The sequence below is a fragment of the Pagrus pagrus genome (genome assembly GCF_965226575.1).
Source record: "Pagrus pagrus genome assembly, chromosome: 10".
Classification (NCBI taxonomy): domain Eukaryota; kingdom Metazoa; phylum Chordata; class Actinopteri; order Spariformes; family Sparidae; genus Pagrus; species Pagrus pagrus.
This window is the reverse complement of record NC_140194.1, coordinates 31,522,971-31,538,327: the sequence shown is the minus strand read 5'-3', so window position 1 is coordinate 31,538,327 and position 15,357 is coordinate 31,522,971. Positions and strand designations below refer to the sequence as shown.

Below are 15,357 nucleotides of genomic sequence, written 5' to 3'. Positions count from 1 at the left end.
TTGTTCACCTTAGGAGCACATAAAGCCCCTTGGGAGAAAAGTTGATGTCAAGCCCCGTTCCCCCAAATGGAACACTGTATTCTTGGAAAATTAGCCCATTTCTCTCCACTTCCCACCTGTTGCTGCATTCTTGTTGAAAATATGTGAACTTGGTAGGTCAAAGTAATTAATAGCTACCTTTTTCGGCTCCAGGAGGAAGGATATTAGCTCATCACAGATAAGTATTGGTGTATGTGTTGGCTGATAAGTAGAAAAATGCAAAAGATGTTTTTGAGGTAAACACATTGTCTTCATCACGCAGTTTGCTCACCAGAGAGCACTGAAGTAAAACTGTAAACTCTCCTGCTTTAGACTTGTCTCAGAATACCAGTATCAATACACAAACTCATTTCCTTGTTATTAGAATGTTGTCAATGTTGCTGTACATATTTGGAACTGGAAAAACGAGGAACTGGTGCCAGAACCTCAATAAAAAAGGGAAAATATTTTATTAAAAGCAATCAAAAGCAGTCCCTAGTATACTGTTAGGGTTAGGGTGGTATGAATGCTGTGTAATTGATACCACCAACTAGGCTAAGACTAAGCAATAATATGAAGACATTTACTACTTCTATTTGTTCTGTGTTAGGCTAAAAATGCACTAAAAATTATGGTGTAAAGGAAAACACATCACAAGTGTTACTGAAGAAAATTCTAGGTTTCGTAAAAAAGTGATTATGATAATAAACTCCACCTTCTCTCCTCATGTCTTCTGTCCTTTATTCAAATCCCTGTCCTCCTCCTCCTCCTCCTAACTTTTGCTCTTCTCTTTACTTCCTCCTTCCCAGCTCCTCTTTTGTGCTCTCCCTCCCCCTTCCATCCCACCACATCTTCAGCCTCCACCCCGATAACACCTGGGCTGTCTGCACAAAGCCTGTGTTTACCCTTGCATTCCCGCTCCGATAAACAGCGATAGGGCCCGATCGATACGGGCCATAAACGTCCCACAGCCACGTGACGCCCTCACACTCGGCTCTTATTAATGTAACAGTTGAGAGATTGGATCTGCATCGTCAAATAAATCAACACACACAAAAAAAGAGAAGCAGATGCACACATACACAGACCATCCATCTTCATGTCACGTCCACCTTTCAACCTCATCCACACACAAACACTCATACACAGCAACATACTGTACACACACTAAAGCAAGCAGACATACACGAACACGCACACAGACACACACCTCCCCCGTGCCTAAACAGTGCCATTATTTTCAGCTATAAATCACATTGAATGGCACATTGATTTTATCCTGCAGGGGCTGAAGCGAGGGAGGGGAGCTGGAGACACAGTTATTGCGTTTAATATTATCAATATTATCTCCCATATCATCTCAGACAGGGAGGCAGGTATCAGGAGGAGTCGACAGACACTTTTCTGCCAAATCCCCTCCTCCCTCTCCACCACCTTCCCTCCCCCCCATAGCGAGACAGTCTCCATCAATCTGATAAGCTGAACCTCCCCTGTCACACCTGCAGGGCAAAGTCACCCAACAATCTTGCCTTCTAACTTCTAAAACCCTCTATACATGCCTCTTTCTTTTCTTTCTGATTTTAATAATGCCTTTTGTGTTTTAAGTCTTTTCTTTACATATGTTCCTGGTCAACAAACGAGCTGCTAGAGTCTCTATGTTGGTCAGTTTGGTGGTACAGATAAAGCTCAGAGGAACTGGATAAAACCAAACCATGGAACTTCAAGTCTTCCACCTCACACACACCGACTACAGATGGCAGGACATTCAGCAATGCATTCATTCAGCCACAGTGCTGCTGCACACTGACAAGCATTTTGACAAACTTCACAGCCCAATACACAATCAGCAGAGTGACGCACATACTGTAGAGTAAGCAAGAAAATACATTTTGGGTCACCCAATAAGTGAGAAAGTTATTGTGCATCTATTCTGTCAAATGGGAATGAGACTAAAACAAGCCTATTAGCGGTGCTGCTAATGGAGCTAAAATAGCCCAATATGTTTGTTTTTAACAGCTGTACTGACAAAGTTTTGTTGATTCTGACGGCCTCTTTTGACAAAAGCGGTACGACACCAGCGCCTGCTGCTGTAATGATATTTGCTAGCTTTGTTTTGGAAGCAAGCGACAAAGAGACTGCAGGACTGATCGCTGATATATGTGATGGGACCCAAGCACAGGCGTCCATTATAACTATATAAAAACAGCAGTCTCTTTGCTGATGGTCTCGTTTGCTGTTACAAGTCATTTATAATCATCAGAGGAATGACACTTCCAACAGTTCCACATGACACAAGTTTCAAAGTCAAGCATTTTTTTTTTTACAGTGATGCCATGACAAATTGAATTTTTTTTCAAGAAAAGATACATCTTAATGTATTGTACTTCATGCCTGATTTACAATAAGGCACCAATGAGTTCAAATTTGCCGTAGCCGTCTCACAAAGTTGATTAAGTTTCTCCTCATGCAACATCTCTTAAAATCACAGTATTTGTATGGGAGCCTGGGATATCGCTGTTACATGTGGTCCACTTCCATGAATTTACACACATACACAGCAACCCACTTCTTGCAACAATTGTGTCAAGTAGATCACACTAACAGTTTTCTAATTTAAATATGAAAAGGTATGACAGCGCACACCCCAGAGAGAGAGACTTACATGGTCATTGTCACTGTAATTCAGGAGAGAATATGGCGCATGGTTCCACTGGAAGCCATACTCATTACATTGAAGAAATCATTATTTGTGATTAAAATAATGGTTGGTATGTATTAGAGACCCCCACAGATGTGCGATTTTACTACTCTAATGGGAGCTCAGACTGGCCATATAGGAACCAGTGATGGAATGTAACTAAGTACATTTACTCAAGTACTGCACAATTTCATGATATCTTTACTTTTACTCATATGACTTTTGGGTATTATTAAGACTGCATGAAACAAAGAAAAACTGAAAATGTTCACACTGGAAAGGCTGTAATAGCATTAGCAAATATTTGTTGTTCTTCATTCAGTCATTATTTTATCAGTTGCTCTGTCTAAAATTTTCTGTAAACTGACACATGGACCAATCAACTCATCATTTCAACACCGCTGCAAACACTCAGTCCATCATGATGATACCAGAAGAGATTACAACCTCTGTCATTTGTCACTTCATGCATCACACACACTAATTCTATCCCCACTGATCAGATTCTAAAGGGAAAAAAAGCGTTGGTTTGCAAAAATCATTCTGATTGGTCCAAACGATTAGAGGTCAAAAGGAGGTAACATACTCACTAATCAGCCCAGAAGGGGATTTTATCAGGTTTCCTGTGATGTAAGTATGATTGCCTTGTTATGAAAAAAAGGACCTTCACATGTTTGTGTGCATCGCTGCAACTGTCGAGAAATTCTCAGAAGACAGAGCAAAAAAATACACCACAACAGACAGAGACGTACTCAACAGATGTTCGAGTCTTCCTCAATAAAGTTGTCTGTGTGTGCATGTGTGTGTCAATCCACTGTATCAGCATTAATACACTGGCTCTCTCTGTCAGTGGGTCCTGTTACTGGTAGAATGTGTTTTTCTTGCTAAAGTTATCAGACCGGTTATCGCCAGCGTCTGTCTGTGTGAGTGTGTGTGTCTCTCTCTCTCTCTCTCTTCCAGATGGTGGATAAGAGGCCTTGCCTTTATTAGCCAGAGCTGGCCAGATAAAGACCTGGTATTGATCCCAGGTTGAAAGAGCAGGTTCGTCAAACATGGCAGATTTACAGAGAACTGATAATGGCAGCGCTGGGCCACCGAGGAACCCGAGGAGAGGAGAGGGGAGAGGAGGGGAGGGGAGAGGAGAGGAGGGGAGAGGAGGGGAGAGGAGAGGAGAGGAGAGAGTAGAGGGAGAGTGATGCTGTTTTCCGTGGGGGGGTTGTTCAATGAAGACTCGGTCAGGAGGGCTGACTGGGTCGCAGTGACTTTTCCTCATTAAATTTGTTTTTTTTTCTGTATAAGTTGCCAAAGACAGTAACTACAACAACGCAATAGTGGAAGGCGACAAAGACATTGTGAGTTAAAGTTTTTTGCTCCAAATCAGGTCACATAATCATCAACTGCGGGAGCCACCAGGCTTTTGCTGCCGGGGACAGAAGCTGTATTTCAGGCGGAAGTGTGACAAAGAGTCAGTAGGACAGACAGGACGACGGCCATTTTTCCACATATAAATTATGTATTGTTTTCCTCATATAAGATGCTTAAGACACTTCCTGCTACAATATTACCTTTGTTTGGTTTTGCAACTTTGCTTTGTGGGTTGAAGTGTGGGACATTTCTTTTTTACTGTCAGACTGTGAATGTCAGCAGACTGTCACAGTCCTGTCCCACGCTGCTGGCTTACCCTTAAACACATATGTCTCGCCTCTGTTGTGGCTCTGTTACTACCTCCACTGGCGGATCAGAGGCGGAACAAAACTGTACCCTCATTCCACCTCTGCAATTTTCACACAGACGGCGAGGACAAATATCAGCGCAAGATTCACGCCTTGAAAAGGCAGTGTGAATGGGGCTAGAGAGAGAGAGAGGAGTAAATCAACAGCGTGATGGGGAGGGGTGTGTCTGTGTGCTGGGGTGGTCAGTCTGCCAGAGTTTTCTCATCTTCTTCTTCTTATACAATCTAATACACACGTAACCCAGTCCTCACCTCAAGCACACACACACAGTCACACACAGTCACACACAGTCACACACACACACACACACACACACACACACACACACACACACACACACACACACACACACACACACACACACTATAGCTAATCTCTAATCTCGTCTCGATTAGCACCTGACAGAATTTCCATGGGTTTATCAAACCAAGCCAACCAACAGACTCTTATCACTTCCAGCCCCAAAATTTCACAAGAGCAGGAATTTTTGAGATTAAAAAAACACAGCTAGTGAAATCTTGAATAAGTCAAAAGAATATGACTGAAAACTCTGCTATCACACGGTACAAGGGGGAGGCTTGGGATAAGAGGTGCATGAGGGAGCAGATTCACTGGAGCCAAGATTGAACCCGCAGAATTTCTATTTCTTTTATTCCTTTAGACACAATGGAGATCAAAACAGCGATACATGTGGAAGGCTGCAACCTCATAATGGCTCCTCAGTGTTTTTTAGGTGTCTCTGGGTAACGTTAAATATCTCCCGACTGATAACAGGAAGACATCAGTCGATGAAAGAAAGACTTCAAGTCTTGATGAGGAGATAAATCTGGTAATAACACTAGTAATACTGCCGCATTCATTTAGCTAGAGGTGCTTAGTGTTGCATGTTGTCAGTCCATGGCTGCCATTATAATCACTGTGATAAAGTGTTATAAAACTGAAACAACAAAAAAAGGGTGGAGAACCATTTTGACGTTTTCCCGATTCTTTTTATAAAAGCGTGAGAGTGAGCAGATGTTACTGGGTCATATTTGGATAGTTTACCCCCCAACCAAAAACATTTCTCATAGGGACCATTCCCCTGGTATAAGTAGTTCCAGTGAAAACTGTTCTCAGTAAAGATCTGTGGACTCTGTAGTATAAGTGCACAGAAAATTTAGAAAGGGATACAGCAAAAAATCATTTATCATTTTCCTTGGGAAATGGCTGCTGCATGAAGCTTGGTGACACACTGTAGCTCTCATTAAATTATCACAGTAAATTCAACTAAATGTATTTCTACACTACGTCTGTGTAAAGACTACAGACCATGCCACAAACACAGATGAATGGTTAGTTGATTGATATAAAGAAAATAATAACTAGCGATAATTTTTCAATGATAATAATCAAAGTGAATTTGCTTGAAGTAAAATGCCAAAACTTCACTGGATCCAGCTCTGGTTTTTTTTTCGTGGTAAACCAGTTATTTTTGGGTCTCAGACTATATGACACACATTACTAGAAAAGTAATGTGTGACATTGATGAATTGATTAATCAAGAGAATACTAGGTAGAATAATCAATAATTGAATGAATGGTTTGGAAATCACGTTTAGTGTAAAATGTAAAAGCTTTAAGTAGTGGAGTATCCCGTTTCCCAGTCAGCAGTCACATTGTAGAAGTAGTTACCTTTTTTTGCTGAACCAGTTTAAAACAAATGCTGGATATTGCCAGTGGTAATTAATTCCAATTCACAGGGTCCTGATTCGATTTGATTCGGTTAGGGATATTTCTACTATAAGAGTTTGCTGAGATATGAAAGAGATTCAGCAAGAACCAATGCCTTAAATTGTACAAGGGACCATTTAACCCGGAGCATTATTCAGAAATATTATATTGTTATGGAGTTAGCATCGATGTTAACAATGCTGTAGTCAAAGAACAATAATCTAATGGCAGACATAGGCCTATATATTCCAACAAAGGAAAATATGAAAAAAAACAGAGACTCTCTTCTTTTAAATAACGTTTGTGGCACTGGGATATAGATGTATGAGTTTGTGAGGTGCATCCGAATGCACCATGAAGCCTTTTCCCTGCACTGTGTGTGAAAATACAACACAGACGGACAGCAGAGAGGACGGAAGCAGTGCAAACATTAATGACACCAAAATGCGGTGCAGACTCAGTGTAGTTTCTTATTACATGACTGTTTTGATAAATAAAGATAAGCCCTTTAAGATTTACTTGCCAAACAAAAATCTACTTGCATTTGTTGTTTGGCGGGTCTTAATTTGAGACCATGCAAAACACATCTACAGGAAAAGACATATATTAAATATATTAAAACATCGACCTTCAGGAACAGACAGGAGGCCAACAACTATCCCTTATTTGTTATTTAGATTATTTTTCAAATTAATTTCTGTCTTTACATTTTCTGTTGGAGTTACATTTTTGACTCTAGGAATCTAAATCTAAATAGTAATTCTGGCATTCTTCCTCTTCTCACCTTCATTGTACAGTGGTGTGTATGGCGGGGGGCTGGAGCTGTCACCTTCTGCTGAATCATCTGGGTCTGAGGCTCCTCCATCCTCTCCTGATAGGCTGAGGTTGTCCGGTGTGTTTTCCTCACCGCCGTCGAGATCGCCAAGGGAACCTGCAGGAGGAAGAGGTGTACTTATATCAGTAAGAGCCACTGTATTCTGCTCCCTTGAGGAGAACTTAGATTCCAATGACATATTAATAAAGAAAAAAGGAAAAGGAAGAATATACATATTTATAATGATTTTTATTTATATTATATTTATAAGCGATTAATACATTTATTAAACAGTATTAGAAAAACAGGGTTTATTAAAGTAGACAATAGCTGATTAGAGCCAAATTACCTTTTTTTTGTTTAAATAAACCAACTTGATCAGGTTGTCTCAACACATCACACACAAATACTAAGAGAATCGCCAAAAATCGGCCTCCATAAAGTACAGAAGTCTCAACAACTCTGTCTCTGACACCATCACAGAACAATATTACACTTCAGGTCTGCAGAAGGAGACGGATTTGAGTTTAATCATCTTCCTGTGGGCCTCGAGTCTAAACAGAGTGGTGCAGAGGAGGTGAAAAATAAAAGGAAGTGAGATTGTTAAACAAGCTACTTATGATTGTGTGCACTGTAGAAGGGAGGAAAATACCCTAAACACTCTGATCCATTTTTTAACTGGACTCATTCAAAAAAAGGTTTCAAGAATTGGACACGCTGAACGGTCTAATCCAGAAGATTAATAGCACGAAGCCAAGGGGGACCTTAAAGCCAAATTACAGTATACCTAAAATTGTAGCTAAAAGAGTGATTAGTGTAGGGCTGATCTGTATCAATTACAGTTTCGTAATCCCTGCTGACCATAGTAATTATACAGTACTTTTGATCTATTTTAGCCTGTTTGAAGATTACATCCCCAAAAAATGGAGTCAGTTAATATGGCTTTAATGTGACTTTTTAAATTGCTTCATTAATAATACTCCTATAAGATGAATACAGCAGGCTGCTTTAATGGTGCATTAAGAGCTCTGAATCTTGGAATACACTGTCATATTTACTGGCTGTTTTCTGTATCTAAAGAATGAGTTATAGTTATAAGTGTTTCATGGCTTGCTGATTATAAAAGGCACTTTCTATTATGTTCATCTAAATCGGATGACATCCTTCATTCTCAGTTCCTGGGAGGATACCATGATAGATTTATTAATTCAGGCTACCATTTCTTTTAAGAGGATTAGTGCTAGAGGGAAGCAGAAATGGTTAATATGGTACAGACCGCCGAGGGAGAAAACAACTCACATACATAATAATGATGTATTGGAAAGTCAAGGAGGGTGGGCACATTGTTTTTAAATAACTAAATCAGAGTGAAATTGATACTGAGAGAAAAACAGTTTTCTTTCCCGCCTTTCACCCCCAATCCAGACAGGTTGTAAATTAATTTTCATTAGGTTGTGTTGAACGAACCGAGGGATTGTTTCGGAGCTAAAGCCGTGACTGGGGGCGTATATATTTACAATACTGGAACAAAAGGAGTCTATAATCTATACAAAGCACACAACAATACCCATAATAAAGAAGCTTGTAGAAAAAGGGAGAGGCAATTTTTCTAATTCTGTTAATTTCACTTCCAAAGCAATTAAAAGCAGGCAGAGATAATGCTGGGAAACAATCGTCGGCTGACAAAGTGTTTCTGTCTTTGTAAATGAAACATCTTTAGGCTAATTTCAACTTCCACGCCTGCATGGTTCACTCTAATTTCAGATAAAATTAACACAGCTAGATTTGGACCTTAACAAAAAAAAGAGCAGAGGAGAAGGAAACGATCGATCCTGTACACAATATTTTTAGAATGATGTCGCCTGAGCTTTGCTAGATCTAATTTTCTGTATCTATAAGGACATTTTCATACAATTAATTTTCCTTTAATCATAATTGTACAAAGGGACTTCTCTGTATAAAATTCCAATTATATTTCCTGTTTAAAATGTAAGTTTGAATTATGATTTCTTTCCTCATTACAGCTCTGGTTTAATGAATCAATCGCTGCATCACTGCTTTCAGACATCAAATGGTGCGGAAAAGTTTCAGCTCCACTTTCTCCCCTCTTTTATCCAAGGAGAAATATTCTCTCTTTCCACTTCTCTTCCTTTCGCGGATAGTTGGCAGAAAGGATAGCGGGGCCCATGTGATAAGTGCAGCACATTCTACTTCATTTACCAGTTTAAAAGTTAAAGCCTTATTAATTGTTACAGCGTGATATCCACAGGAAAATTGAACTGAACTTATTGAAGAGATGGAGAAATAATAAAAAGACATAGCCCGCATGTGTATCTCTGTAGGAGGGACATCAATTAAGTTGAGACTTATCCAACAGCACCACTGAACTTTCTAGGTTATGAACTAAAGGAGTATCTTGTCCATGAAAAAAGCCTAAAGCCCACATTTACTTTAATTTCTAAACTTCACGACTTACTTCACGGGCAAATAACACTTGAAATACTGAGAGATTAAATTCAGGAAATGCTTAACTTAAGTTCTTGGGCAGAGACGGATGTTTGCGATGGATTTTCTCTACAATACGCAAACCTTTATGGAGTCATTTATAGACAGAGAACGCGTAAAAACATATTGTCACAAATGTGTTGTTATGTTTTCAGTGACTTATTCTGTACCAGCACTGTGTGCAGGTTGTTCATTAAAGTAAAGAAAAACATCATTTTGTGTTGTTTTGTCTTTTTGTTAGGGTATAGAAAAAAGGTATCGAGCATCATTGTTTTAGACTTGTGTATATATTTGTATATAATTTAAAATTCTGATATTGTGAAAACCTTAATATATAGATGATAGATGGCTGGCCTTGAAATAAATTTCAAGTCCATGTTGACTGAAGAAAACCTCCAGCACCCAGATGAGGCGAGACAGATGTGGCAGTACAGGACCACTTGAGCTCCAGCACAGAGACTGCAGCTGTCTGTCTTGGAGGCGCGAGGAGAGGCAGAACAAAGTGCTGCAGCTGATGAAGGCACCAAAGATACTGCTTTATTAACTCTCCGTCCACATCAAACCTGCAGCGAGCAGCTCGCTGATTAAACACAGAGACAACACACATCAAACCTGCATGCTCAACAAGCCTGATTAAACAGACGCAAGCCTTGCCGCTCTCACGCTAATAACCCGCCGCACAAAAAATATATTAGACCTGAAAGCGGGGGGGTGGGGGGTGGGCACTTGTATCAGAAAATCACAGACTTGTGAAGAGAAGCATTAAAAGAGGATATTTAGAGAAAGAAAGGAGGAGTGAATGGGAAGGAGAAGAGGATGTGCGAGCTCTCGAGAGAAACTAAGGTACCTGACACAGAGTCACGCATTGGAGAGGGACCACTTATTGATCAGAGTGAGGAGAATTACCCACCACTGAGGAAATACTTTTAATCAACTTTGCACTTTAAACATTTCCTCAGTGCTGCATAGGCTCTTATCACAGCTTCATGGCCACCGTTCCCTACCATCAGCCCTCACACAATAAGAACCATCCACACAGCCCACGATATTGATCCATTATATTCAGCTTCAATAAAAATCAGCTTTTTCTCCTCAGCCTTTAGGATCTGGACCACACATTGATTACTCTGGGGATGACAAACTCAAGCAAAGCAATAGATTTTTTCGACAGATCTGAAATCCCCTGGACTTATTGACTGTTCCACACATCTTCACATCTAATGTGATGATGATAAAGTTCCCAGATTGCAGTGGGGTGCGACAGGTGACACGTAATGGTTGTCTGTGTGAGGGTAAGGCTCAGATTTTAAGGCCTGCAGGTTGATCAACCTCTGTCAATCATTTGCAACATCTGATGTTACAAAACTAATTTGTCTCAGTAAAACCTGCAACATGAATCAAATCAGAACAGGAGTTTCAAAATGGAGATTTGGTTGATATAGATACATATTATCCTCATAAAATCAAATGACAAATGGACATACAGTATGTTTCTATTGAAAATCTGCAACAACAAGGAGTAACTGTCATAATTCACTGAGGCATCTTTTGTTTTAAATCCCAGGTTGAGCAGATCTACACAGGTCTATTTATTATTCTTAATATCACAGAAGCACACACTGTAACTAACCATTTCCATTGTGTCAATTTTCTTGATTTATCACTAAATCATTTGTGGTAACAAATATAATAACCATCATTAATAAATGGTAAATGTATAATTAATTAAACTTGAGTTAAAAATTAATTCACTGTTGACAAACAAGTAAATGCTTTATAAACCATTTATTGAGCAATTGTAAAGATTTATAAACATCAGTTTCAACATTCTTAATAAATAACTCCTTGATAAATGAAGCATTTAATTGTTTGTGAACAGTGAATTAACTATTAACTAAAGTTTGATTAACTATACATTTTCCATTTAATAATGATGGTCATAATAAAGTCACAAACCCATTTGTCTGTTAAGTGTCAAAAAATACTGCAACATATTAAACCCATTAGTTCCAGGACCACAGACATGACTCCACAAAGGACTTGCTTTGTCAGACCCATGTAAACTCAAAGATATTCCGAGTGATAGCAAACAGAGAAAAGGTTTTTCAATAAATTACTTGAACAATTAATCAATGATCAAAACTGTTATTTGCACATCTTCTTTTAATCTGCTGTTCAATTAATCCAACAATAATACAGAAATGTTGACCTGCAGTGGATTTTCAAAATAAAAGTGACAACCAACACCCAGTGCAGCTGGGCCTGGTGGTCGTTTCTCCTGTAGAGGAACTGTGTGTGCAGTGACTGTTTCCATTACCGCTGCAACCCTGAACTACTACCTTACAACTGTGAGACAGACAAAGATGTGGAAACTTAAAACTGTCCTGGTTGAAAATAAAAAGAGATAAAAGTTATTTAACATTAATTTTCACTTTGCATTGCATTATACTTGGGTTTCATATTAGAGGCAACACAAGTATCCAATCAATTGAATCAGCAACTATTTTGATAATGCATTGATAATGATAATGCATTAATCATTTTAGTCACTTTTACACCCAGCCGAATATTACCTTGTTCCAGTCCCTCAATTATAAGGATTTGCTGCATTTCTTTTGTCTTATAACTCATATCTTTGAGTTTTTGACAAGTCACCTTGTGCACTAAGAAACTGCAGTGGGCATTTTACACCATTATTTCACATTTTATGGACCAAATTGAGGCGAAAAGACTGATTGACAATTAAGTAATCAATAACTGCAGCCCTATTATATATGATAGCCTAACAGCAAAAATTAAGTTATTTTTTAAATTATTCACCAAGAATATCAAAATTCAAGGTGAATAATTGATTAATCGGTTTAACTAATTCTTTAACAGAAAAAGTCCAAATTCTTTGATTCAAGCTGCTTAAACGTGACCAGTTTCTGGCTTCTTTCCCCCTCTATGACAGTACGCTGAATATCTTTGGGTTGTGGACAAAACAAGGCTTTTGAAGACGTTATCTGAGGTTTTAAGAAACACTGATTGACATTTTTCACTGTTTTCAGACTTTTTAAAGACTAAACAACAGACTAATTTACTGAGAAAACTGCTAATCAACAGAATAATAACAGAAAATATCCATGTCAAATACATGGAAATGTGAAAGAAAACTTGAATTGAACAAATTCTCTTGAAAAAGAAAAACACACAGAGTCCAGTCAGTTTCATCCACCTTTATCATGATAAATCTGATGCAGTTTGATTGATGATTCATTTATAATATAGGAACGATCAACTGATCAACTCCTGTCAATAGGAGGCACTTGGCTTGAATTGATTCTAATGCGACAGGGTGATCATATTTCACTTGACAGAGTAGAAGTAGGACCACACTGTTGAAGGCCAGTGTCTGGGAAAGAATCCTCAACTATACTCCACCTTTCATTTAAGCACTGTGCTGCATTAGGAGTGTATGACAAATGCTGTACATATGTAGAGAATACCTGAAAAACAAGAATTTAACTACATTATTATTTGAATATCAACAAATTTGGCAATTGACAGCATCAATTCAAATTCAGCTAGCAGTCACCTGATAAATAATTAAAACCTCCAAATATTGTGTTGAAGTGTTTTAATGTGATGACAGCAACAGCACAAAGAAGGGCCCAGATCATTTTTATGCATCACAGAGGAAGATTGTAATTCCATGGCCACAGCAGGTTTGCGGTGGCCATGGTTTGCTTCCATGGCCACAAGAAATAGAAAATGACGGTGTGAAGAAATGGATGAATTGATGAAAGAAAGAAGTATGGAGAAATAAAAGGAAAAAGGCAAAACATAACTATCACAGGCACCAGTAAAAATATACTGTAAGGCTAATGATAATGCCTGATTACCCTGCAATGATAAAGGACTGAGCTGATGCACCTGAACGCAGCAGGACTCCAAACATTAAAGGCCTGAAGATGCATGAACACAGTGTAAACATATAGAACAGTACAGCGTGCTTTAACAGGACGAACCACCATCTCGACGTTTTGAACATTACATACTGACAAACTGCAACATATGGAAGACCTTTAAAAGTCATTCTTAAACTGAACTTTTAAGTTAAAAAAGAATTCAAGGCATTTTTATACTTTTAGGACTCTTTTTTCTCAGCTCTGTACAATGAAAAAAATAAATTCTCTCAGTCTCTGTCGCCTCTTTCATCTCTTTCCATTCCAACCTGCAGTCTCTCCCTTATATTCTTGCTTCTTCCTCTCTTTCTATCATTATCTCTCCATTCCTCATCCCCTCTTATCCCCCTCCCACAACACCACCACCGCCGCCATCACCACCACCACCTCTCTTTCTTCTTCTCCGTCCCCTTTCAATATCACTCATGCTCTCTCTCTATCCCTTATACTCCATCACCTTCCCTCCCTCTCCCTCTTTCTCTCCCTCCCTTCCATCCCCTTTTCTTTTTTTTTCTCTGAAAAAGCGTAGTGACTGGGAGCGTCACTCTGTGCGGATAGCTGGGAGCCGTTGGCGGTTATCGGCTCCTGCAGACTCTCTCTGCCGGTCTGATCTGTCTCCTCTTCATTAAGCAAATACGCCGACGTGGAAATGAAAACATAATAGCTATTTGATTTCCAGCGAGATATTTTGCATATTGGTTCGGAGCTGATAGCGGAATTTCATCAAGTCGTTTTTTTTCTCTCCTTCTCTCTTCCCTCCCTCTCCTGCCACCACCACCACCACCACTGCCACCCCCTCACCCCTCCTCCACCACCACCTCCCTCCTTCGCCTTCCCTCCATCCTCATGCTTTAAAAACTGAATTACTGAGCTGGGCTGGCTTTTACTGAGATTTCTTTACATTGCTGGGAAGAGAAAAAAAAAGAGGGAGAGAGAGAAATCTAGTTCCCCAGGAAGACTGCTTAGCAGATTAAATATCCCCCATTTCCATCTTTTCTTCTTCCCTCTCCCTTTTTGATAATAAGAAAGAAAATTTAAAGAATTCACAGTGCTTTAGGTTGACTATACTAATCAGAGATAGGAGTGAGAAAATTAACTCCTTAATGAGCAGAGCCGTCTCCCTGATAAAGGTCCTAGGGAGACGGCGGGGTGGGACACTGGCAGAACCTTGGTAGAGAGACGTTGAGACAGAGAAGGAAAGATAGACAGTGATTGAGCTGGCCAGCAGATGGAGGGCTAGAATGTAATCGAAACAGAAAGAGAGAGACTTGACACCATGCAGGGGTAACAATTAGTTTCCCTCTTCCTCTTCTAAAGAGATATTTGCTTCTAGGGCATGAGGAGGGCAGGTAGACAGATAGTGATACCGCCACTTTAGCGCCACAGTGCCTTGCATCAGCACTGGCCATGATGGATGGTCCAGTGGCGAGGTATCCTTCATGCCCCCCAGAGAGAAAAACTAGCCCTGGAGGAGAGGATCAGCAGCCTCTTCACAGCAGGCCTATCTGATAGTCCAGCGCCTCTCAGGAGGACTATTCAGCAGACCGTCCACTGAAATAAATCTCCCTGCTGCTGCTTTCCATGTTGGAACACCGTGTTGCTTCAGACCTGATAGCAGTCCCACCATGTTACAGCTGCAGCCCCATGAATACTGTACACACTCACACATACAGTTGACCAGACACGCACACTTTTGTCAAAGTGTTCTGTGCTGGTGAAAGGGGTTCCTTTTATTTAGTAGCAAAAAACATGCGATCTGTTGGAACTACTGTTGAAATGTTACCAATACCAATTGTTTGTTTGTTTTCTACATCTTATTGTCAAAAAACAAAATAAAGTGGTAGTCTATCTCTACATACTTTCTGATTCCCCACCCTGTCTATGACTCTCAGCTAAGCCCCTTGGCTACTGAAGACACAATTCTTCAAAGAG

At 39.7% G+C, this 15,357-nt stretch overlaps 1 protein-coding gene across 1 annotated transcript in view; it reads right to left on the bottom strand.

Moving 5' to 3' along the window:
- Nucleotides 1–15,357, bottom strand: part of zfpm1 (zinc finger protein, FOG family member 1) — a 120,130-nt gene that overhangs the window by 60,208 nt on the left and 44,565 nt on the right. Inside the window, exon 2 of the mRNA XM_084363470.1 lies at nucleotides 6,944–7,090. Within this exon, the coding sequence (XP_084219596.1) occupies nucleotides 6,944–7,090 (147 nt within the window). The remainder of the gene's footprint in view (nucleotides 1–6,943; nucleotides 7,091–15,357) is intronic.